Source organism: Tasmannia lanceolata, unplaced genomic scaffold (assembly GCF_043159265.1).
Source record: "Tasmannia lanceolata isolate RefF3 unplaced genomic scaffold, GAP_Taslan_0.1 ptg000044l, whole genome shotgun sequence".
In the NCBI taxonomy this organism is placed as follows: domain Eukaryota; kingdom Viridiplantae; phylum Streptophyta; class Magnoliopsida; order Canellales; family Winteraceae; genus Tasmannia; species Tasmannia lanceolata.
Window position 1 is genome coordinate 21,839,462 of NW_027518721.1, and position 25,153 is coordinate 21,864,614.

At 37.5% G+C, this 25,153-nt stretch overlaps 1 protein-coding gene and 1 long non-coding RNA gene across 7 annotated transcripts; both read left to right on the forward strand.

Moving 5' to 3' along the window:
* The first annotated feature begins 6,446 nt into the window (after positions 1-6,446).
* Positions 6,447-20,548, forward strand: LOC143864059 (uncharacterized). Of its 6 annotated transcripts, XM_077374879.1 has the most exons (15): positions 6,777-6,874; positions 8,304-8,341; positions 8,441-8,531; positions 8,669-8,753; positions 9,051-9,148; positions 10,176-10,245; positions 13,393-13,462; positions 15,105-15,150; positions 15,235-15,484; positions 15,769-15,974; positions 16,151-16,225; positions 18,812-18,881; positions 19,095-19,175; positions 19,641-19,720; positions 20,081-20,548. In XM_077374879.1, exons 3-15 carry the CDS (start codon positions 8,521-8,523, stop codon positions 20,157-20,159), a joined length of 1,221 nt encoding a protein of 406 aa, XP_077230994.1. In that variant the 5' UTR covers positions 6,777-6,874; positions 8,304-8,341; positions 8,441-8,520; the 3' UTR covers positions 20,160-20,548. The 6 variants fall into 6 exon arrangements, with proteins under 6 accessions (XP_077230992.1, XP_077230991.1, XP_077230990.1 ...); XM_077374874.1 differs by lacking the exon at positions 8,304-8,341 and having other exon boundaries at positions 6,450-6,874; positions 9,064-9,148; XM_077374878.1 differs by lacking the exon at positions 8,304-8,341 and having other exon boundaries at positions 6,825-6,874.
* Positions 20,549-21,445: 897 nt separating this feature from the next.
* Positions 21,446-23,366, forward strand: LOC143863752 (uncharacterized). Its single transcript, XR_013240966.1, has 2 exons — positions 21,446-22,080; positions 22,943-23,366. It is a non-coding gene; the product is annotated as an uncharacterized LOC143863752 (long non-coding RNA).
* Positions 23,367-25,153: the final 1,787 nt, after the last annotated feature.

Sequence of the window (25,153 nt, forward strand, 5' to 3'; positions counted from 1 at the left end):
TTGGGTTTTTCCATTATCTATTCCGAATTTGCTACACCAATGGAGTTTTGTGCCTTGGCGAAGGAATGGAAAAATTTTGTGGATTATTTGTTTGCTTGCTACATGGTGGGTTATTTGGAAAGAGAGGAATTCCAGAATTTTTGAGGGGATTGCTAAATCTCCGCATTGGCTTTATATGAAAGTTATTGCCCTTGCTATATCTTGGGCGAGATGTCTTCCACCGTTCCGCTTTGTATCAGCATTTGCCTTATGGGAGGGTTGGACGGAAGTTTGCTTTAGTAGAGAGATGAGGCATCAAATTGTCCAGAGGTGGGAGCCTCCTCCTCCTGGTATGGTTAAATTGATCGAACTTTGATGGGGCTTGTTTTGGTAATCCGGGCCCGGCCGGGGTTGGCGGTTTATGTCGTAAAGACCGTGGCGCAGTTGAATGGGCTTACTCTGGCCCTATTGGGTCATGTGATGCTTCGGAGGCTGAAGTTAGGGCTTTTTTTATGGTATTAAAAGGATTAAATGGTGAGATGTTGGATAAAACTATTGTGGAGGGCGATTATCTAAATGTGATTGGGTGGCTCAATGGTGGGGTGCCTCCGCCTTGGAGATTTTCCTCTATATTTGATGAAATTGATGATCTTATCTCGGGCTCGTCTATTGTTTTTAAGCATGTGCGGAGATCGGCCAATGTGGAGGCGGATTCGTTGGCTAGGCGTGGGGTTAGGTGTTTGTGTCTTGAATGGTTTGATTATCTTCCACCGTGAGTTGTAATCTGTAATTCTATTTTCTTTCCCATTCCTAGTATCCTTGGGGGTGGTCCATCTCGGGCCCCCTGGTTCTCTTTCTCATTAATAATATCTATTTGCCATTTCGAAAAATAATAATAATAATAAGATTATTTTGTAATTAATGTGAAAATTGCATACTTTTATTTATTTTATTGTTGGTTGAAATTTTGTACTGGGATTAGGGTTGGTGTATTATTTAGGGCCTTGGTTGTTGCCCTTTTAGCCTGAACATTCAAGGACTATTGATAAGTTACCTGTGCAAACATTCTAAAAAATCGGTAATGTATCACCTCCCAATTATTGAATGGTGGTTTTCTCAATTTGCATCACTCTTGTTCCATAAGTATCCATAAAGATTTGGTGTGATTGACTACAGTCTCCTTGGCACACCGAATCAAATCTTTTTGGCTCAGTCTGTATGGCTAGCAACACGCCTCGATGGAAAACTTCTAAATAAATAGAAATAGCAATATTCTAAGGAATGGAAACTTATAACCTATGATTGGAAACTTACTATTATGGTAAAATGGAAATGGAGATTACCAAAATTAGAAACTAGTAAAATTGTAAACCTAAACCTTCGAAATGGAAACCTTGGCAGGATTCAACGAGAGCCGTCGATCTGGATCTCGGTGATTTGGCGAAATGCTCCAGCATCACATGGTCACTTAGAACCACCTTGAAATTGTGCTTAGACACGAAACAAAAGGAAGAGGAAGGAAGGAGAAAAATCTTGATTTCTTCGTGCAAAACAGAATGTGTTCTCTGTGTAAAACTCGTATGTAAAACTATAACCAATAGTACTACCATTACCATCTCTCTCTTTTAAAGAGACACAATATGACCGTTGAGGAGAAGTTAAAGCCTATTAAGAGACAAAACATTTCTCTCTCCTAATAGTGATATGAAACGGATAATCTCTTGTTTAAGTTTTAATGGGAAATATTAAAACGTTTTTAACATTAAAAAGCTATTTTTAATTTTACCCAAACCCAGACCTGAGCCACAGCCCGGCACGCGCGCGTGTGTATGTGAACTTGGGTTCATATAAAATCGGGTCACCCAACAAATTCCAATGCCCCCTAAAAGGCTCAAGCCTTTCCTCCAACTCCTCCTCTTATATGGATGAGAAATTCTCTCAAAAGTTCCCATGTGGGGACTAAAGTTTTTGCATTTGAGTTGACAGCGCTCTCCACATAGCCGAAGGTCTTGGGTTCAAGTCACACTAACCACAAAGTACAAGTGCTTTTGAAAATAAGAGCGATCTTTTGATTTTGAATCTCCCTCCAAATTTTAACTTTGAATCTCCCTCCAAATTTTAACGTCAAACAAAGGTAACTTTTTGCTTTAAAATTTCTAACAAGATTAAATCCTTGGATCATATCATTTAGCATGTTTATCTCTGCTTTATATAAGGACATGTTAAGGTAATGTTAATCATCCAACATTTAGTGGAAATCATCTTCTATCAAGGCATGTTTGTTTGAAAATTATGGTTGTCAATGTTCTTCTTCTTTTTTTGATAGGCAAACTGGGGTTAGGCAAGACCGCTACCAGATTTTAATAATAAAAGATTAGAGTTACAAACGAGGATAGTAAGTGCCAATGGCATCTTTACAAATCAGATCCATAAGGTCAGGGGGCTTGGTATAAGACAATACCTTCACCTTTGATAGGACAAAGCCTCTTAGATAGGTAATCAGCAGCATAGTTCGCTTCTCTCCAGCTATGAGAAATGGTCCATTCACTTAGGTTGTCAAGGTGGGTTCTGATTTCCTCTAGTGTCGGTTTCATCCTCCAAGGTCATTTGAAATCACCACTAACAATCTTGACTGCGACCATGGAATCTGACTCAATGCAGACCTTCAGAAAGTTTTTTTTCTTAGTAAGCATAAGGCCGTAGAGTATGGCCTCAAGTTCAAGCTCATGGATTGGAGTGTTAGGCTTGTTTAAGGAGAACATGGCCTCCATCTCTCCCTCTGGATTCCGGATTAGGCCCCCAATGCCTGCCCCCATATTTTGACAGGGAGGCGTCCGTGTTGATTTTCATCCATCCAGGGTCAGGCTTTTTCCAGCAACATTCATTTTGTTCTCTGGTCGTGGGGAATAGGGGAAGCCCAGGTTACTAGCAATCAAATTATTTCTTTGACTTGGGTTATCTTTGAGATTCAAATGAATTGTTCTCAATCTGACTAGGCTCAGCACGTTGCGGAGAATGTTTTGTTTGTGATTGTAGGTTTCCTCATGGAGTCTCCCATTTCGCTCCATCCACGATAAGTAAATAGTGGCCTTGAAAGCTAGCCAGGTAGCAGATTGACCATTGCAGGGAAAGTCATCCTCATCTATTCTTCTTCTCCATGAAAGGTGGGCTTCGTTTTTCTCCAGTAGGAGAAGGATTGATCTCCAAATCCAAGAGGTATAGCAAGAGAAGAAAAGTTGATTTAGAGATTCAGCTTCTGAATTACATAAGAAACAATTGGTATCACAGGACACACCAAGGAATATTAATCTGTCCCTCGTGGCCAGTTTGTGTTGCATTGCCATCCCAGTTGTGAAGCCATGTTTAGGTATGTGACCCTTAAACCACACCAAAGAGTGCCACATGATTTTCATGTGCTTTGGCCTCAAGTGGTTCCAAGCAGATCTCATATGCTCTGTTTGGTTGCTAAGGATGGCTCGGAAAGTAGTGGAATATGAAGTCAAAGGGAGTCAAACGGGATGAGACAAGCATTTTAATTTGTCTAGAATAGGGCTGCAACAGGGTTGGGTTGGGTCCCCTAACCCTGGATCCCATTATCTCGGCCCTTACCTGCCCTAACCCTGAGTCAGGGCCGAAAAACCTCAACCCATTGCCTGCCCTACAGCGATCAATGCTGGCCCTGGCCCGCCCTGATTGGCTCTGATTGGGCAGGGCCGGCCCGGCCCGTCCCTAATTGACCCTAATGCAAATACCTATTAAGAGTGCCAAAAATAAAGCAACCACTTATCATATAGAACAAAATGATCAATAAACAGAGAAAGGGAACAAAGTAAGACAATATGAATTCAACAACATGACGGGCAACAGAGACAATTAATAATAATAATCTAAAGAAACATCAATCCAAGATAATAGAAAACATTAGCAAAAGAAACATGCACAGATGGTTCAATTCTATAATAGAAAACTTAGGGTCGGGCCGGGTCAGAGTACCCGAGGCATTAACCCAGAACCCAACCCGACCTGAGTCAGGGTCTAAATAAAAGAACCCTGACCCGCCCTCAGGGTTGGAAAATCCATCCCTGACCCTGTTCAGGCTCAGGGCTGACAGGGCCAAACTTGCATCCCTAGTCTAGAATTACCTCAGAGAATAGTGAACCAGTGTTTGGTTGCACGGCATATCCTCGGAAAGTATGAGAGAAAGTAGGGGTGTCATTACCAATATAGGGATAGAGGGAAGAGAGAGAAAGAGAGCATCATTCCTTAGAAAATTCAACCAAATTTTTTAGTGAAGGATTTGCTTTTAGAGGGGACAAGCTTTTATGCAACCAAATTCCGACGGCTACCAAGCTTTTATGCAACCAAACGAAACAATAGTGAAAAGTCCATCAGTGCAAGCAGGACCTCCATGAATTTACAATGGGGGGGGGGGGGTGTTTGTTGCATGGCCAGTAAACTACATAAAGCAAGCATGCACATCCATGCAATATAAAAGGAATTGGCCCCCTTCATGCTATATGTGCCTCCGCGCACCTGAGTGCAAGGCTTCCATACAGTTGTATTTTCGCCTCCTGGGATAATGACTAATGAGGGATGAATTTACGATGAGTTTTAAATCAGCCAGCCAAGGATTCTTGATGATACCACCCCATTTCCCATTGTTAAGGAGTTGCTTCACTGTAACGTTTTGAGGGATGTAAGCCTATTGACAATTGGGAGCTGATGTGCACGATATTAATTTCGAACGTGCATCATGTGCAGCATCGGTGTTGACTGGTTTTCTGGTTCTGATATTTATTTCCTCCATGTTTGGTGTGTAGCAAATCCCTCTTGCAACAGCCCGCCAGCGAAATGCCTTTTGTGATGGTCCCTAGCAAATCCATATATTTAGGAATAACAATTTATGGGTTGGTTAGAGTAACATAGGAGGAACTATAACGAATCCGGATATTTGGAGTTACCAAGGTGTGGCTGGGGTTACCACGAATTAATGAATGAGTCAAAATCCGGAAAGAAAACAAGTGAGCCTGTGTGGCTGTTCTCTGCTGCCACCAATCCTTGCAAATCCCCTACATATTATAGACATGTTCACGTCAATTCTTTCCTTTTCAAAGTGGATAAGACCTAGGCTAGAGATAAAGTTCTTTCTTTAAGAGAAAACAACGTTGATATGATATTTTCACTATGCTTCTATTCTGTCAATTTCTCTGTCATTTGGCGTCATTGATTCATACAAAACAAATGAATTTATTCATAGAGATAGAGAGGCTCCCAACAACCCAATGTAATTAGATCTTCGAATCTTCCAATTTCCAAAACATTATTACTATGCTAGGCCCACTCTCGCGAAGAAGATTCTTCTTTTTGTCTGCAGTAGAGGGCTGAGGAGGTGGCATGTGTAAGAGGCAAGGGTTTTTCCACGTGTGTCCCTACCAAATTCAAGCATTGTTGTTTATAGGCCTAAACCACTAGAAAGTGGACCCCACCCTTTTCCACTTCTAATTTTTAAGAGATAGTGGAGATTAAATTGGGCCCACCTTCATCAACGCTCTATCTCTGATAAGATTCTCCCATACCAAAATTGGGTGTCTCACTCAATTTTGCTGACCTAAAACGGATCCTCAAATGAAAAAGCTGAGTTTTTATATGGCATACGCTCTTATTGTCCCTTATTTTTCAAAAAGTACTGTACGGTCCATACTATAGGATGATCTAAACCGTCCATGTGATGGGCCACAATGTAAATGGGTTGTGCCCCAAAAATCACTCCCATAGGACGATCCAAGCCATCCGATCTGTAAAGGAACTGCGTATTATGGAAACCTTTACAGATCGGATGGCTAGGATCATCCTATTGAAATGATTTTTGGGTCACAATCCATTTATATTGTGGCCCATCATCACATGGACGGTTTGGATCATCTTATAGTATGCTCGGTGCAATACTTTTTGAAAACAAGGGCTCACACCGTATAAAATGAGAAATGATAAGGGAAATGTTATCAGCACTACTGTATTTTGATAATTGCACTCCTCACTTTATTAAAAGTACGGTATGGCCCGCATCATAGGATGATCCAAACCGTCCATTAGATGGGCGACAGCCTAAATAGGTTGTGCCCCAAAAATCATTAACATAGGTTGATCCTAACCCTCTTCTATAGAGTGTTGGGATCAACAACCTATGTAAATGATTTTTGGGGCACAACCTATTTAAGGCTGTGGTAGAGGGTTAGGATCAACCTTTTTGGGCACAACCTATTTAGGCTGTGGTCCATCTAATGGACGGTTTGGATCATCCTATGGTGCGGGCCATACCGTACTTTTAATAAAGTGAGAGTGCCGTCATCAAAATAGCTGATCATATTTCCAATGATAAAAGCACGAAAAAGCATTAGGGTAAATTCGTCATACTGTTCCATTTCGCACTAAGTTAGTATTTAACAGCTGAAAAGAAAGTCCCAACCTTTGCTTTGCCTTGCAAGGAAAGTCTTTAAAATTCCACAAAAACAAATCCCAGAAAGAGAGAGAGAGAGAGAGAGAGAGAGAGAGAGATTTTCAAGGTATATTTAATAGCGCACACAGGAAAATCCTCCTGGTTTTCGTGTACTAAGAAAGGAGAAGATTCAAAGACCTTTGTTGAATTTCTCATCTTCTTGTAGTTTTTTCGAGTACTACTGATTTTTCATCACTGGATTGAAAGAAAAGGAAGAAAAGATAGGGTTTTTTTGTTTAGGTTTTGTTTAGGGTTTGATTTCTCTATGCTTCGTGGAAAAGCCATGACTTGGAGGAGAGTAGCGAAATCTGTGCAGGCTTTGATTGCTCATGCCTTGCTTTTAACCTTTACGGCACTGCTTGTTCTGAAGCTTGATCGAATTGTCTCGTATTCATGGTGGTTAGTACTCAATTTTCATATCTTAGGGTTTATTTTTTTGAAAATGATTTAGAAACCGTTTGGATACATTGATTTTACATCTAGGATTGTAAAATCCTGGATTTTACGAGCTAAAATCTGGTTTTTATAAGCCAAAATCTGAATTTTATAATCTAGGGTTGTAAAATTCAGATTTTGGCTTATAAAATCCTGTTTTTTAGCTTATAAAATCAGTTCATGGTGCGTAGCACTCAATTCCCTCTTTTCTTGATTTTTGAAAAAGATTTTGAAGCCGTTTGGATACAAACCTGGATTTACAAGCTAAAACCTGGATTTTATGACTTAAATCTGAATTTATAATCAATTCCCATATCTTAGGGTTTATTTTTTGAAAATGATTTAGAAACCGTTTGAATACATTGATTTTACATTTAGGATTGGAAAATCCTGGATTTTATAACTTAAATCTGAATTTTATAACCTAGGATTGTAAAATCCAACTTTTAGCTTATAAAATCTAGGTTTCAGCTTATAAAGTTAAATCATGGTGGTTAGCACTCAATTCCCTTCTCTTTTCTTGATTTTTGAAGAAGATTTTGAAACCGTTTGGATACATTGATTTTACATCTAGTATCTTAAAATCGTGGATTTTACAAGCTAAAACCTGGATTTTATAAGCCAAAATCTGAATTTTATAATCTAGGATTGTAAAATCCAACTTTTAGCTTATAAATCCAGGTTTTAGCTTATAAAATCTAGTTTTTAGTTTATAAAATCCAGGACCTTACAAAAAAAATATATCAAGGACTTGATTGAAGGTTTTATTCTTCACTGCCCTGCTTGTTCTGAAGCTTGATCGAATTGTCTCCTATTCATGGTGGTTAGTATTCAATTCCCCTTTCTTTTCTTGATTTTGGAAAAGGGTTTATTCTTTCTTTAGCAAATTCGGCACGATTGACAAAGGCTTAGTTGAGTTGAGTTGAGTTGAGTTGCTATGTTGTGTTTGATTCAATTTCCTCATTTTTAGTATTGGGTGGTAAATTTCATTTAGGCCCCTGTTTGGATTGCAAGAAAAGAATTTCTGATGGAAATTCTTGATTGAAGGTTCCTCTTTGTAAAAGTTGAATACGGTTAGTTCAAGTTATCTTTTTCGTGTGTAAAAAACATAGGAACTTTAGGACATATTTTTTTCCTTTTCCCTCTTTTCCAAAAAATTCGTGCTATCCAAACACGCCCTTAGTGTTAGAATATGTGTAAAAGCATCCAAGTTTAGTGGAATCCAAAATTTATCACTTAGCGTTTGTAAATCATGTTCTCTCTTTTGGTAACATGTTCTGGAAAAAAAAACATATTTATTATTGGCATGTCAAATCTAGACATTTATTGGAAATGGAAAAAATCATGTTAGTTGCATTTTTTTATTAAAAATATTAACAATTTTGAATTTCAGCGATTGGCTGCATTACTGTATGAAAGCTTGATATAATGGTAACTTGGATTCACAAGCACTTGGATTTCCAAGCTTTCTTTGTTTTTTTTTTTAATTTCTCTGATATTTGAATATTGGTCATTTTTTAAATCATGCAGGGTGATTTTTTCCCCTCTTTGGCTGTTCCACATAGTGATTGCACGAGGCAGATTCTCTCTACCTGCTCCATCATTACCCCATGATCGCCATGTATGATTGTATTACCTTGTAATGCTATGAAGATTATTGCCATTTATAACAGATTTCAATGTTTATTTACTGGCAATAAAAGTTCATTATCCCCATCAATTTACTGATCTTGGATTGTATATCCTTCTCTTGGACAGTGGGCACCTTGTCATGCAGTCGTTGCGACGCCATTGCTTGTTGCATTTGAGCTACTTCTTTGTATATATCTCGAGAGCCTCAATGGTATATTGGCTGCATTGTTAACATTCTTGATGGTTACAAGATATATTAGATCTATTGCTGCTCTTGTTATACCATCATGTGATTTATTTTTTAAAATCTTGTTAGTAAACTTTTTAATGTCTCTTGTCCTATTAGATACGTTCATTTACAAATGCAGACATATGCAGACATGCATTTCAACTCCAGTGATTTATTTAGTCTTCATATCGAAGAGAAAAACCTTGCCGTTCAAATATATATATATATTGAATGGAAAACCTTTTATTTGTGCCCCTTTGTATCTCATTTGTTTTAAAGGGTTTATTTGCAGTTCATGGCGATCCAGCCGTAAGCTTGAAGATAGTATTTCTTCCCCTGATGGCATTTGAAGTTATCATTCTCATAGACAATTTCAGGTATTTTCTAATCATTGTAACTAATTGTCCACGGTTTACATTTTTGGTCCTTGAAGAAATATTTGGTGATGCTTTATTTATCTTGCACTACTCAAATTATTCAAAATAACTCCATATGTTTTTCACTTGTTGAGAAATTTCATAAAGCAGACAAATTTACTCTTATTTGTTGCTGTAGAATTTACCTTGTGCAACTCATGTACTTCCTTACCATATTAAAGCAGTATTTGACAAACCTATTGATGGTTTAAATCAGAATAGGACGCCAGTTTTAGTTATAGTCTAATTGGGAAATCAATGACGGTTCATGGAAATTTAGTTCTCGTCATTTCGGATCATATCTACATAAAATGTTGGTCTTATAGTCGGTCAGTCAATTTTGTTAAGATTTTAACCTGGTGTACTTGAGAGCTCTATTGTAAAGTTCCAAGGGCTCTCAGTGGTAGATATTTTATTTCTTTCCGTCTTCTTGATATTTTATGGTTCCTTTGATCCTCCTCCATTCTTTGGAAGTTTTGATTGTCTACTCTGTTTCTACTTTAATCAAGGGTTTTATCATCTGCTCTCTTTTTTCTTGAATCAAAAGTTTTAATGCATCTGTTTTTGTCTGCTTATGCTTGTATGTCTGCTTGAGTTGGACATTTGATCTGTCTTTTTATTTGGTTAGAGAGGTTTTGTCGAGCCTTTGATCTATTATCTTTTTTAAAAAGTAACGGAATAATATTAAAAGGAACAAGCACTACAAGAGGGAGGGGTAGAGATTGCCCCTCACATATGAACTATCGATGCACACACTACTTAGCCGAACAGTCTGCTAAATCATTCGCACATATAGGAATACTACTAAATTGAATGTCACTTGCCGAACATTTAGACTTTTTTTAATGTTATATTACACTTCAACTAGATGATGCATTTCGTTTTTATTTTGTAACTTAGTGATATATTAGTTGGTAGCTTGCATTTGAAAATAACTTTATCGGTTGTGTTCAGGTCATATTAATTAATATTTTTCTTTCTTATTCAGAATGTGCAGGGCTTTAATGCCTGGAGATGAAGAAAGCATGAGTGATGAAGCCATATGGGAGACACTTCCTGTAAGTTCTGTCTACTTGGTTAGTCGATGTCTTTTTTTGGAGGGCAGGGGGAGCTGATATTAAACTGCCGACCTCTTGGTTGAGAACAAAGACTCTTACCAATTGAGCTAGAGGTTCAGCCCCCAACAAAAGCTTTGAACGTCACCTAATAGATTTGAACTCTCGCGGGGAAACCCCATGTCCTTAGCGGGCACACGATTGGCTAGTCCATGTTGATACAAAATCTGCCTAGGCATGCTACATCGTATCTGTTTATTTACAATTTAAAAGATAATTGCATTGATCTAATTCTGAATGTTTACGTAGCTATTTATCTAATGCGTTTATGAGACTAAAATTTTGGTAGACATGTTGTTGAATTCCTATTCAACTGTTAAATGACATAGAATTCACATCGTAGTCCGTATCCTTGGCGCTTAACTCACATAATTGACATGATTCTTGACATGTGTGAGGGAAAAGACTTTTCCTTTTTCCATGTGCTTGAAGAGACTAATGAGTTTGCGGAGTCCCTCACGAAAGGAATTATGAGAGATGGTTTAGCTTTGGACACTCTTGGACCTTATAGTAATTTTCCCTCTCATTTAATAAAAGTCCCGCGTTAAAAAAAAATAGTACTCCACAACAGAATGGGGTAGCGGAGAGAAAGAATAGACACCTTTTAGAGGTTGCTCGAGTTCTTCTGTTTCATACGCATGTCCCTAAACATTATTGGGGTGATGTTGTTCTTACTACCGCCTACCTCATCTATTGGATGCCCTTCAGAGTCTTAAACTTCAAGGTTAAGATCATTCATTCTGATAATGATCTTAAACTTCAGATTCTTAAACTTCAAGGCACCTATTGAGGTTCTGTCTTCCTCTATTTTCAGTTTTCTTATTCCTCCTTTTGTCCTTGGGTGTGTTTGTTTTGTTCACATTTATAGCCACTAGTGGGGTAAATTGAATGAATCCCAGGCCATGAACTGTATCTTCCTAGGATACTCCCTCACTCAAAAACGGTATAGGTGTTATCATCCTTCTCGGAAATACTTTGTACGTGGAAATTTTGAGAAAGAAGTCTATATGGATGTTCATTCAAGGTTCCCTAGTCCGTTGGCTAGTGAGGTGTGTAGGCTGAAAAAGGCATTATATGGGTTGAAGCAATCTCCTAGGGCATGGTTTCAGAGGTTCACTAAGGTTATGCTTAGGTTTGCCTACAAGCATAGTGAAGGAGATCACACCCTTTTCATCAAACACTCAGGCTCATGGAAGATTTACTGGCTTACTACCCTTACTCTATTTGTGGATGGCATGGTTGTGACATTTAATAATATTGAAGATATGAAAAAAAATTAAAAGCTTAACTGGAATGTGATTTTGAAATCAAGGACCTAGGTGCTTGCCAATAATTTTATAATTTTAGACAGTGAAGTTGCTATATCTTCTTCATCTCTTAGAGGAAGTATGGTCTGGACCTACTTAAGAAGAAGAAAATCTTGGCTGTAAGCCCATTGATATACTCCTATAGTCGAATCACAACTTGGAGGAAGATAAGGATGAAACTACTGGTTATGTGGGACGATGTCATAGAGTTTGGGACGATGTCATAGAGTTGTTGGGAGTTTGATCTATTTGTCTGATACTCATCTATACATTGCATGTCCTGTGAGTGTTGTTAGTCAGTACATGCATGCCCCTCGGGCCTCCCACATGGAAACTGTTTATAGGATCCTGCCTTCAGTATGTAAAGACGGGTCTAGGAAGTAGGAAAGGGCGTTTTGTTTGCTAAGCATGTCCATATGAGGATAGAATCCTACAATGATGTTGATTGGGCTGGTTCTATTGATGATAGACAACATCATAATATTGTACTCCTGTTTGTGGTAAGTGGTAACCTAGTAACATGACAGAGCAAAAAGCAGTAAGTTGTTTCTCGGTCAAGTGTATAGGTAGAGTTTAGGGCCATGACACATGGAGTATGTGTGCTATTATGGATAAAGATTGTCATCCATGATCTAGGGATTGAATATAATGGTCTATTGAGGCTATATTGTGACAACACAACAACCATCAACATTGCCTTGCCTATAATCCAGTCCAACATGACAAGAAAAGGCATATTGAGGTTGATAGACATTTCATCAAGGAGAAACTGCGTTCTGGCATTATTTGCATTCTTTTTGTGTATACAGCAGATCAACTTGCATACAACTTAACAAATAGTGTCTAGTTCTGTTTATCGCTCTATCCTATGCAAGCTGGGCATGTGTGGTATCTTTGCACTAGCTCCAGGGAGAGTGTTGAGTATTATTTATATCTTTATATGTTCCCATAGGGATACGTATGCAATTTATTTTTTATTTTTTTTCTTCTCTGTGTGTAAATATAAGATTGTATTAGAGAGTTAAATCACTCTCTGTCCGTCTCTATTTCCCTTTCTCCCATATGTTTCTCTCTTATCTCGTCTCTTTCGTCCTCCTTTAGATACGCAAACCAACTGTAACACAATTCATTTGTATGCACTGGCTATATTTTACCAGTTTTCACTAATGCTTTTTGTTGGATTTGTTGAATTACAAAAAGAAAAAAACTTTATGTATGCTTCTCAGTTTCACACTTCGAGCAATTTTGTATTCATCACTCTATCATTTATGTTCCTAAGCTCAGAATGCAACTTTCCATGTTTTGATGACACAATCGTTTTCATGGAAAGTTTATTCTGGTGGAAATGAATATGATGCTGATAGAATTTGTTCGCTCCCACTAATGTTGCTGCATGTAAGCATTATTTACTACTCCAGCCGTTAAAAGTTGGGCCAGATTGGTTCAATGCGTTAGCTGTGGCCAAAAACTTTTTACTTTGCATTTTTTTTTGTTTTCACAATTTCACTTCTACTTCTAAAGATAGTAATCCTTGTGCAATAATATAATTTATAGTTATATATTCTATATAAATTACTGATTTGTATTGGAATGAAGTATGTTGATATTCCTGTATGAATGTAACAATCAGGTGCCAAATTTATTTTGAAAGTAGGCCATTGTGGCTGAAATTGATTGGTTTCTGATAGTGCATTTTGTTGTCCATTTTTTTTTTTTTGGCTTTCTTATCTTTTCAGAATTTATATACCATATGTAACTAACTAATGCTAAATTACCTATCTAGCACTTTTGGGTTGCAATCTCTATGGTGTTTTTCGTTGCAGCTACAACATTCACACTTCTGAAGCTATGTGGTAAGTTTTCTATCTCTTCTTCATGATAATATATAAGAATTTGTGATGATTAATATCACTTGGATAAGTTATCTTAACGTAACCTAGCACTTCAGTTTTCATCTGTTGTACATTTCTTTCGCACTTTTATTCTTTCAATTCTGATATTATAAGTGTTTTGGTAACCTTTCGCACTAATTTGAGCAATATAGTTCCATCCACGATCTTTTTATGTAAATGTTTATTAATGGTATAAGAGATGTTATGAAGTTACTAACTGGTAACAACTTAGTTGTGCACACAAAAATTTGATGCACCAACTTGATTCCCTGCGGACTGAGCTTGCGTGAAACTTACATCCCTAGAACCATAACATGAAATGGTAATTTGGTTACTGAGAAAACTCTGTGGTATTGCTAACTGAATAGAAATCATAATCAGGGTGCTATTTTTTGGTTTAATCCCATTGAGCTTTTGAGCTTTTATCTTGCAATCAGGTTGGATTTGGCCAATTCCTTATTTTAGCAAAAATCAACCCATCCCAACCCATGTTTTGTCTGCTGCACTAACCAAACACCTTCAGTGAATATTATGAGATTTTATTTCTCTTGAGTTCCGTGTGGCTATTACTATTTATCTTACTGTGCCCATGTGGAATATGACTTTTTTGTTTAAATATGCTTATTTGTTTAAGATCAACTTGTTAAGGTCAGTGGTCCATTGAGTATTTGAGTATAGGGTGAATGAACAGTATAATTTTCAATTATTTCTCTTAGAAAGGTATTTTCCCTGTGAGTTTTGTAATTCCTTGCAGAAGGGGCACCATTCTCTATCTTGTATAACAATGCCTAGCTGTAAAGGAGTTACAGAACTTCCTTGTCCTTGTATTTTCCAAAGGGGCAACTAGGTTCCCAGTTCACCTATTAACTTTTTTTTAGAAAATTAAATAAAAAATCTTTTTTTTTTTAAATTAAAGAACTTTTTGAACTTGTCCTTGTATTTTCCAAAGGGGCAACTAGGTTCCCAGTTCACCTATTAACTTTTTTTTAGAAAATTAAATAAAAAATCTTTTTTTTTTAAATTAAATAACTTTTTGAATTTCTAAACAAACAAAAAAAGTGTGAAATGCCTGCCATGATAGACATACAGGATGTATTTGCATGTGATCTCATTGGTCACAATTTTATCAGCATATATGTTTTATGACAATATTTGAAATCTTAACCCGGATATCCTTACAGGATGCATTTGCTCTGAATCTCATTTATCACACTTTTACCAGCAATCATATTTTATGTCCATATTATTTAATGCTTCCTATCCGTGCAATGGGATACCAGGGATTTTCAAGTGTGTACACGGTTTAATGCATCAATCGATATATTCAATTTGGAACCTTAAATTTCTCAGTTTCAACTAGTGTATGATGGAACCTTTATGCTTGTAAGAGTAGCCTATATTTCCAACAGTTATATTTATGAAATATAGCATGGTTACATGCATGAAAAATGAGATTGTATTATGTTCATTCGAGAAATAACGCCATGATAGTCTTTTTATTTTTGGTGGGTTAGGCATTGCTAAGTTGCACCAGCCATTGGGCATATATGATGCATTCGGATATCATGCACTGCTTACTTATTCTCTTTGTAATATAATGCAGGTGATGTAGGTGCCTTAGGTTGGTGGGATTTATTTATAAATTTTGGGTACTATTCTTTTGTTTTCTCCTCACATTACCTTACTAATGATTATACATGCATGCCTGTTAAATTGTTATTCTCTTTATACAGTATTGCAGAGTGCTTTGCTTTTCTTGTTTGCACAAAGTGGTCAAATCCGGTGATTCATCGACAATCACATCATAGAGATGCAAGTTCATCCTCTACAACCATTAGATATCTTGATTGGAACAGTGGCCTGGTGGTTTCTTCAGAGGAAGATCCGTACCAGGGTAGCATGTGTGGTTTGCAGGATATTGGGGGCCATATTATGAAAATTCCAATTGTTTCTTTCCAGATCCTGCTCTGTATGCGCTTAGAGGTAGTTTTACATCTAGGCTTTGTTGATGTTACTTCCTGCTACATTTGATGGGATTTGCTAGCCACCTTCGCAGAGAGCCATTTCACGCCTGTCCTTTGCATGTGATGACAGCCGCTTCAATGAATAAGATAAATCTGCCAAAAAGTCAAGCGGCTGTCATCACATGCAAAGGACGGGCGCGAAATGGCTTTCTGCGAAGGTGGCTAGCAAATCCCTTTGTCAATATATCCTTAGATTACTAATAGATCTGCATCCTCTTCTTGACTACTTATTTCCAATTTCAGGGAACGCCGCATGCTGCTCGATATATCCCTATCCCTGCTCTTTTCACTCCACTTTTCCTTTTGCAAGGTGCTGGGGTTTTGTTTTCAGTTTCGAGATTGGTGGAGAAGATTGTCATTTTACTGCGTACTGGAGCTCTCACTGGAAGATATTTTATGATTTCTTCAAGAACCCGTGATTGTTTTGGGTTTCTACATCACGGTTCAAGGTAGTGCACCTAATATTTTTTTCGAGATGCAATATTTTTTTCGACACTGCCGTCTACTGATTGAAAATGATGCCATTAAGTGTTGATTTCTCACCAAACCTTAAGTTTTATTTCTCAAAAACGAAAAAATTTTCTTGTTGCATTCTGAACTGTCTCCTGGATTTTAATTATGTCAGGCTGCTTGGTTGGTGGTCAATTGATGAAGGAAGTAAAGAGGAACAGGCCCGTCTTTTTCATGCTGGATCTACTGGGTGAGTATTTCTGTGCATTTACTTGTCCCATTTTATTGCATGAATAAAATTTGTCATTGAATGAATGAATAATTAGCTTTAGACATGAAAGGAAGGTGGATTTCCTTGAAGCCTTTTTTCATTACTACTAACTTGTAATTGATAATTTTAATAGGGTTGCATGCTGATGTATTCTATGGATATCACATCACATTTTTCAATAATTGCACGTGGTTGGACTTCTTCTTTTTCTCTTTTTCTCTTTTTCTTGCCTTGGGTGTGACATGACATTTGGGATCCATTTAGCAAGGATGACCACCCAAGCCCAGTTACCCCTTAGCTTTACTAAGGGGTGGGCATGTTCATGCTTGTAGTCTTGAATTGAGTTTCCGGTACTTGGTCATTTTAATTTGTCATTTATGAGAAAAAGTTAAGTGAACACTCACCAAAAATGCCTTTTGACCGAAAAATGAGGTAAGTGGATTTTAAAATGCCCCTGGAATTTGGGACGTAGGAATTGCGCTTCTAGGGAATCACACTTTGGAAGAGGGAGACGCCTCGTTTCCCAAAATTTGGGGAAGTGCGTTTTCGTGCCCGTGTTTCCCCAATTTGGGAAGTGCGTTTCCAAGCACGCTTCCCAAATTTTGGAAGCACGCGGGAAGCACGCTTTCCTACTTTTCTTTCTTTGTTTTTCTCGTCTGATTCTTTGTCAGTAGATTTTTTCTTTTCTATATTTTTAGCCACTTGTCACCCCCTCCTCACTTCTGCTCTCTCAATTCTCTCCCGCTCCCACCCTCATGGCCCATCTCGCACCACTAGATACACTAATATTTTATGGAAAATAATTTTGTGGCTACTAAATATGGTCTAACTGTGTTCTTGGATTTGCATCTAATTTCTGATGGTGAGATTCACATTGCTTATGGTGGTTGGGATGTCGGATACTGGAATTTACTTATTTTTAGATTTTCATCATATTTTCAATTATTTGCCGCTTCCCTTCACGCATCCCCTACCCTTCCTGCCTTCCGAGAGCCTTCACTTCCCTCTTTGCTTCCCACTTTCACTTCCCGCACTTGCAACTATGGACTATCCCATATCATGCCCGTTTTATAGCACCACATGCTCACTTGCATTGGGTGCCTTGTGATTGTATCACTCCTTGACAATTAAACATGGACTGTATCATCGTACTATTAAAAAAATGTCTAATGTCTCAAGCAACCCTTTATTTCTTAATGTCTAGAACGAACACTGCTAACTCTGTAAACTCCAAGTTCAATATTCAATTAGTAAATTGTTAGTTTAGTAAGAAAACTAAGGTTATCACCAACCATTAAACATGATTGACGTGATCATACTATTGCCTACTGTCTCAAGCAACCCTCTATTTGAAATTCAACCATTAAAAACTTTCTACCAAGGTTTTAAATTTCGGTTTCGGTGGAAATTTCAGTGGAAATCTTGTAAAATCACGGAAATCTATGGAAACATATGCAAATGATGAACTTTTAAGATAAAATTCTGGGAAATGCTAGAATAAGCGCAAATACATAAAAATCATCACATAAGCAAGAAAGGCATCCATAATGGCTTAATCTCATCAAACACCTAGTGAAATTTTTTGTCGCACTTCTCTGGACTAGTAAAATCAATAAAGAAGCACAAGGTTGCTCAATTGCGAGCCTTGGCGCAACGGTAAGGTTGCCCCATTGTGACCTGGTGGTCACATGTTCAAGTCACGGAAACAGCCTCTCTGCAAAGCAGCGGTAAGTCTGCGTACATTTAGCCCTCCCCTGACCCCACAATGGCGGGAGCCTCGTGCTTTTGGTCGCCCTTTTAATGTAATGAAGTATAAGAAATTACAGGGAATCGTCTCCCCTCTAAGGACCCCAACTCTATGGGAATACCACGTAGAGTTACGAGGTATTATTGGTCCCCTTCTGATCTGGCATCCCATGCATAAGATATGGTTACTTTGTTGTGCAGTTCAACGATGTTGCCATCCAAATATCATTCTCTACATGAAATGAAATGCAAATAATATCTTTCCATTTTTTGTCATTCCAAACATTTCTGTCGAAATTTGGGAATTTCGGTCGAATTTCTTCTTCTTCTTTTTTGAATTTCAAATTTTTTTGTCAAAATTTCGGGGAAATAATGACGTAAAAAGAAATCATGTAGATTTTGTTTCGGTTGGAGCTGGAAATAGAAACATTTTGGTCATTTCAGGGAAATTTAAAACCATGTTTTCGAGAACTAACACTATCAGACCCTTAAACTCCAAGTCCAGTATCATAATGATTACACTATTTTACTTTGATGTTAACTGTGTTGGGGTGGGTTTGAACTGTCAAACATATGTTATGGGGAGAACAGACCTGCAATTTGAAAATCAGTGAACTCATCTTTTAGCAGGCTTCTTGGATTATCTGTAGATGCATTCTCAACTGATAGATTTTGTTAATCTTGATTTTTTCACTCTGCATTTGGATCCTATATTTGTTGCAAGATTTATTAAGGTATGTATCATGTACACTACTCAAATCTCCACATCTGATTACTCTTTCTGATGCTCTTTGTGTGTTTTGGTCGTTTATTATGCAGTTATAACACTTTCTGTGGATATCCACCTGAGGTGGTGAAGAAAATGCCAAAGAAAGATCTCGCAGAGGAGGTGCAGCTGATTATTCTCTTGATTTTCTCTATTTTACATTAATGTTTGCTGATATTTATTGGCTTTCATTCTTCTCAGGCATGTCCTTGTATAAGTTTCAACAACTGATTTTTTTATATTCATTTCATTAAAATTTTAGTAAATGATGAAACTATTATTTGCTCTGCTACCATTCTCAAATTGTGCATATTTCATTAGTTTGTTTTATTTCAGGTTTGGAGATTGCAAGCAGCCCTTGGAGAGCAAGCAGAAATCACAAAATATAGCCAGCAAGAGTATGAAAGACTTCAAAATGTAATATTCGTAACCTTAACTGATGGTATCCTGCAGTGTAAAGCCTTAACCTTCATGCTAAGTGTGAAAATCCTGATCTGCCTTAACTTATGGTATCCTGCGGTGTGAAGCCCTTAAACCCTCACGGTTGGTATCTTAAAAGCACAAAGCCTAGTTGCCTCAAATCCCCATGGAACAGTGACTCGGCTCCAAATCTTTGTCATCTCTCTCTATCCTTATCCAAGGTGTTCAAGTAAAACCTGATAAAGTGCTAGGGTACTGCCACTCATAGCTCGTCGTGGGATTCCTTGAGCCCAAAGTCTCCCAAGCAGTGTCAACACTGTAACAAGATCCGGGTCTAATTAATTTCTTTTTTTTTTAATTCTTTCTTTCATTTATCCTCTACTTCTCATGACTGTGCCCTTGAGTAGTCTGGAATCTTTATTGTTCTCATGCTTACTGGTTTTCCTATTGAATTTTGGACAGGAAAAGGTCCTGTGTAGAGTTTGTTTTGAGGCAGAGATAAGCACGGTCTTGCTTCCATGCAGACATCGTGTCCTTTGCAGGTATGTGTAGCTTGTCATCATTGACCTTCTCCTTTTGGCATTGTGTGAAACAACCAATTACTCCAAAAGCTTAAACTGTTAAAGTTGGTGCTATTTAATCATTTATACTTCAACACTTCCTCTCATGTGTGGCCCCTCTTTTTTTTGGGTTGGCTTTATACGTGGTACATGTGGCCCCTTGTTGTGTTAGCCATGCCAAGGAGTTGTTGGGTTTTGAACCTAGGACCTGCCGTAAGGCATTTTACTCTGATACCATGTGAAACAACCAATTACTCCGAAAGCTTAAGCCGTTAGAGTTGGTGTTATTTAATCATGTATGCTTCTACACATTGTTCTAATTTGCTTATGTGATGCTTACAGCACCTGCTCTGAGAAATGCAAAAAATGCCCAATCTGTCGATTCTCGATTGAAGAACGCTTGCCTGTATATGATGTATAGATATAACTATATCGTTTTGGGCTCTTCATATCGTGGCCTGGGGAGCAGTTGGAAGGGCCTTGTGTGATGTACAAAATTTAACAATCAGAAAAGATCGGAGACTCCCCTTCCATTAACTGAATTTGTCTAGTCTAGATAGACTGTTGTTTTGATGGGTCTCTCTTCTAGTAGCTGTATGTATCTCTCACATGCCTATGGAAGTGTCATGATGATTAGGTGTAAGCTGGTCTCATGCATGGTTGTGAATCTCACCCACTCTTTTTAGGAATCAAATTCCAGTGTAAATATCACATTCCATGGCAGTGAAAACAACAGGGGTTTGAATTTCATTTCTTTTGTAGTGTCATTAACATTCATCAGCATAAAGCAAGAGACAGTTGTTACTGATTGATGCTGCTACTGCTGCTAATAAGATTTCGAAATTGAGACGTCAAGGTCGGGACCCGCTCCTTGTGGGCTGTGCATGTGGTCCAGAATGCTGGCTTTGCATGCGGCACACACCAGTGGCCGTCCTGGCTTTGGCATATCCCCTATGCTGGTTTTTGCAAGCGTGTCCTTCAGTTTAGCATTCCTCATGATTTAAAGTGGGGTGAGGGATGCCATTATGAAAACCAGGTAGTGAGGATATCATTTTCCTATTTATATTATCTCCTGTATCTTACTACATATAAACATTTTTTCACTTTTTATCGTGATATATTGCCAAGTACTCCTGAAAAGCCCTACTGTTCTCTTCTTACGGCTTGTTTAGATTTGAAGCATCGTGAAGAAAGTTCAGAATCCCAGAAATGGCAATGGAACTAGAAAGCTCTACATTTCTCTTCCACAGTGGAAATGCAGTGGCCCAAAAATCAATCCAATTGAACAATACTAGTCTGTCTCGCTCATAATTAGTTGTGTTTAGCATGTTGTGGATATGGAATGGCCCAAAAATCAATCTAATTGAAAAATGCTAGTCTGTCTCCCTCTTAAATAGTCATGCTCAACTCATGTTGCACCATACCCAAATTCAGTATGTCTCTCTCTTAATTACTTATGCTCATACTGGGGGTGCAATTTGGGTCGGGTCAGGTTGAGCTCTTGCTAAAAGATAATCGGAATTAATCCAAACCTAACCCCATTTTATGGTAAAAGCTCAACCCGAATTCCTAAAAATCAACCCGAGTTGCACTCCTTGACCCCATTTTATAGTAAAAGCTCAACCCGAATTCCTAAAAATCAACCCGAGTTGCACCCCTTGACCCCATTTTATGGTAAAAGCTCAACCCGAGTTCCTAAAAATCAACCTGAGTTGCACCCATTGACCCTACGCGAATTCAGTATTAATTGACTTCATCATCGTCTGATCTTTATCCAACGACAACGAGTAATAGATCCTGATTGATCCCAGATTAAAGCAAGTGGCCCCACTTTAATAATCATCAAGTGGAAGTTTATCATAACGATAAATTGCAAATCTTGGAAACTTGCTGATGCAGTAGAATCAGTTTTGGAACGAACATAAGGCCATAGGGTGCACTTTTGGCCTACTTCGAACCTCATAAAATTGATTGGTGCCTATCAAAAAAGATAAAAAATGTGAAGCTCTACAGTGGAACACTTGCTTCTTTCTGCCCCACACATATAAGAGGTGTAGAGTGCATGCAAGAATGGTAGTTGTTCACGATAACTTCGAGCCATCCACCATGAGACAGACCCACCGACCTAGTGCAACATGAATATGTGCCTTACAGAAAAACGCTCAACACATTCGTATAAATACAGGAGCCCTAACCTTGAGATATACAAGTACATTATGCACAGGCTTCATCAAGACGAAATTTTTGTAAAGCCCAGGCCTCCTCCAAAGAAGAAGAAGAAGATGATGATGGAGGAGGAGGAGATGATGTTATATCTTCGTATCATAACCTTAAAATACAAGGTAAATTTTCTGCAGGTTGGTCTTACATGCCTGTCTAGTTATCATTTTCCTTAACGACCTTAAGGCCTCTTTAATTTAGAAATTTACTGAGGGCCCGTTTGGATGCCGAGAAGATTTTGATTTGGATTTCTCACATTTGCAGCCCCTTTTGAATTGTAATTTGGATCGGATCAAATTCTTGGATTCCTATTTCAGCAGCTGACAGTGAAAAAAAATCAGATTTCTAAATATGCTGTGGAAATAAGAAATTGGAAATCCTGGCAGTTTCCTTCACCCTCTTTACTCCTCAACGTCTCCTCTCCACTAGGAAGTACCCCCTTCCCTCTCTGTCTCCCTCTACATGATATGCCGGATCTATTCAATTTGTATTCAAAACTCAATTCCAAATCCAAATACAAAATGGGAGGTTTTCAAACGGGCCCTAACATTAATTGCAGAGGATTGGGTGATCGGAAAGATGTGGTGCAAGTAAATTATCCCCATTATGGCCCATAAAAATGTTTCAAAATGGTGAAAATGGTTCTTTAGATAAGTGTTGCTTTCTGCATATTGTTCTTTACTATGTCCCAGACTTTGTAAAAAAAGAAAAAGGTTTGGACTCTTTTTAAAGGATTCGAGGGAATTAGGATTGCATATTGAATTGGAGATTTACCAGTCCTTTCTTCATTTGGAAGAAGTGGATGATTTTCTACCCCCTTTTTTTTAACTTTATTGAAAATAAATATATTTCCAGGAAAAGACAAATAAAGGAGGTGGAAATATGTTATTTTTAGTAAAAGACTAACAAGAAGGGTGGAAATGCTGGAAGTATCATTTCCATTTTTATGTATTCTTCTTATTTTTGCTTTTGAAATAATTACAGGTGGAATACTCATTTGAGCAAGAAGTATGTTGTGACTTGTCTTATTGAATGGGGACAAGTGTTAGAGGAGGTGAGGCCTCAACCTTGGACCTTCACCATGAATTCAAAGTGGTTGAAGGATTCTTTCTGGCTCAACACAAACTATCACAACAGCAATTACTGGGGCAATCAACAAAAAGCACAAAAGAATGCATTTGAAGTATTTATTAGAGTTTGTTAGATTGTATTATCATGTATGCTCACATTGAAGATGCTTATGCTCCAGCAAAGTGTATTTGGTATTGGACTACTAGCCTGCCAATTTCTTTTCTTTTTTTCTCTTTTTTTGTTAGAGGACTAGAGTTCTTAGCCAATTGTAAGTTCTACATATCTAATGTTGGGGTAGAGAAACGAAGTTTATGTGAAAAAACCAATTACTCCAAAAGCTTAAGCTGCTACAGTTGGTGCTATGTTGAAATTTTTGATAAAACGATAAAATCCTAACCCTAATGTGTAAACAAACTATACCATATAGAAATCCGCAATCTAGGATCTCCATTGGATGATCCTAACTCCTCGATCTATAGAGATTTCTATTTGGTATAGTTTATCTACAAATTAGTGAGGTAGATCATCCAATGGAAATGAGTTTTTGGGCAAAGTCTAGAAACATTGGGGACCCAAACAACTGAATGGTTTGGATCTTCGAACAAGGTCGGCTTCATAGTACTTTCAAAAATACTAGTTTTAGACCCGGCGGCGAAAAAAATTATCGGTTTCGTAAATGGTTGCACTATAAATGTTCTAAACAAAAAAGTATACATTAAAACGATTAAAAAATTATATGAATAATAAAATGATAGAATAAAACTATTAAAAAGGAAAAAAAATAAATAAGGATATAAGAAAGGAAGTAAGGCTAGAAGGAAAATAGGGAAATTTATTGAACATTATATGGAAGAGAATGGGATTATAGAAAATGACTTCACTCTCAAATGGCCATGAAGTTTAACTGAAAAATTCAAACAAAGAAATAGATGCAATTGAAAGGAAAGAAAAAATATGAAAAGAATGTATCTATTAAAAAAACAAAGTGTAGAAACAGGTGCAACTGAAAGGAAAAAATATGAAAAGAATGTATCTATAAAAAAAAAACAGGGTGTAGTTCCCAGAAAAGACACACCCACTAAAGCATTGTGCAGCATGCAGCATGCAGCATGCAGCATGAGTTTATCCTATCTGATTGTACAAATTTTTACATATAAGACAGCTTGATAGTTAATACCAAAAACTACTTAAAATGTGATAATTTAAAATTAAAATTTGTGTTTTATAGGTAGGTGAGAATTTAAAATTAAAATTTGTGTTTTATAGGTAATAAGATAGCTTTTGAAAACCTCTTGATATCCACGCAGCTGAATTATAGGGGAGTTAAGGTAAAGATTTTGACTCCATCAAATAGACAACTCTTACAGTGGAAAGCATTCTACTTATAATAACTGCTGGGCGCTTATTTTTTCGTACATTCTAAGCCCTCTCTCACTCATAGCCCTGCTCCCACTTGGGTTTAATTTCTCTCTCTCTCTCTATCTCTCTCGGTTTAGGTCTTCGATTTTGGGTTTCTTCAGACATGGGTTTATGTGCCTGTTTCCAAGTCTTCTTTTTATTATTTTTATTATTTTTATTCCTGATTTTTTCGTCTCCCTACTTCTGAGACTGTTTCCTTCTTTGATTTCTTTTTTCACATATACAACAAACTGATGGAAATTCCTTACTTTTGTGTTGAAATAGTAACCCCTACTCATTTCCCCTGATTTAAGCATAAATTTCCCTGATTTATTTGTTTCCATATGATTTGTTCTCTTCTTCTTTTTTTCTATTCTACCTTCCCTGCTTTCCACTGTAAGAGTTATCTATTTGACGGAGTGAAGGCTTAGAATGCACTGAAAACTCTAAGAGTTGTCTATTTGATGGAGTCAAAATCTTTGCCTTGACTCCCCTATAATTCAGCCGCCTGGATGTCAAGAGGTTTTCAAAAGCTATCTTACTACCTATAAAACACAAATTTTAATTTTAAATTATCACATTTTAAGTAGACCCAATGCACCAGAAAGTTAAAGAAATTGAATTGAAACAACTAACCTGTAAAAACCCAATTGACCTTTAGTTTGTGCAATTTCTGTAAATGATCCTCAAAATCCTGATACCATACAACTGTATCTGAGAAAACGA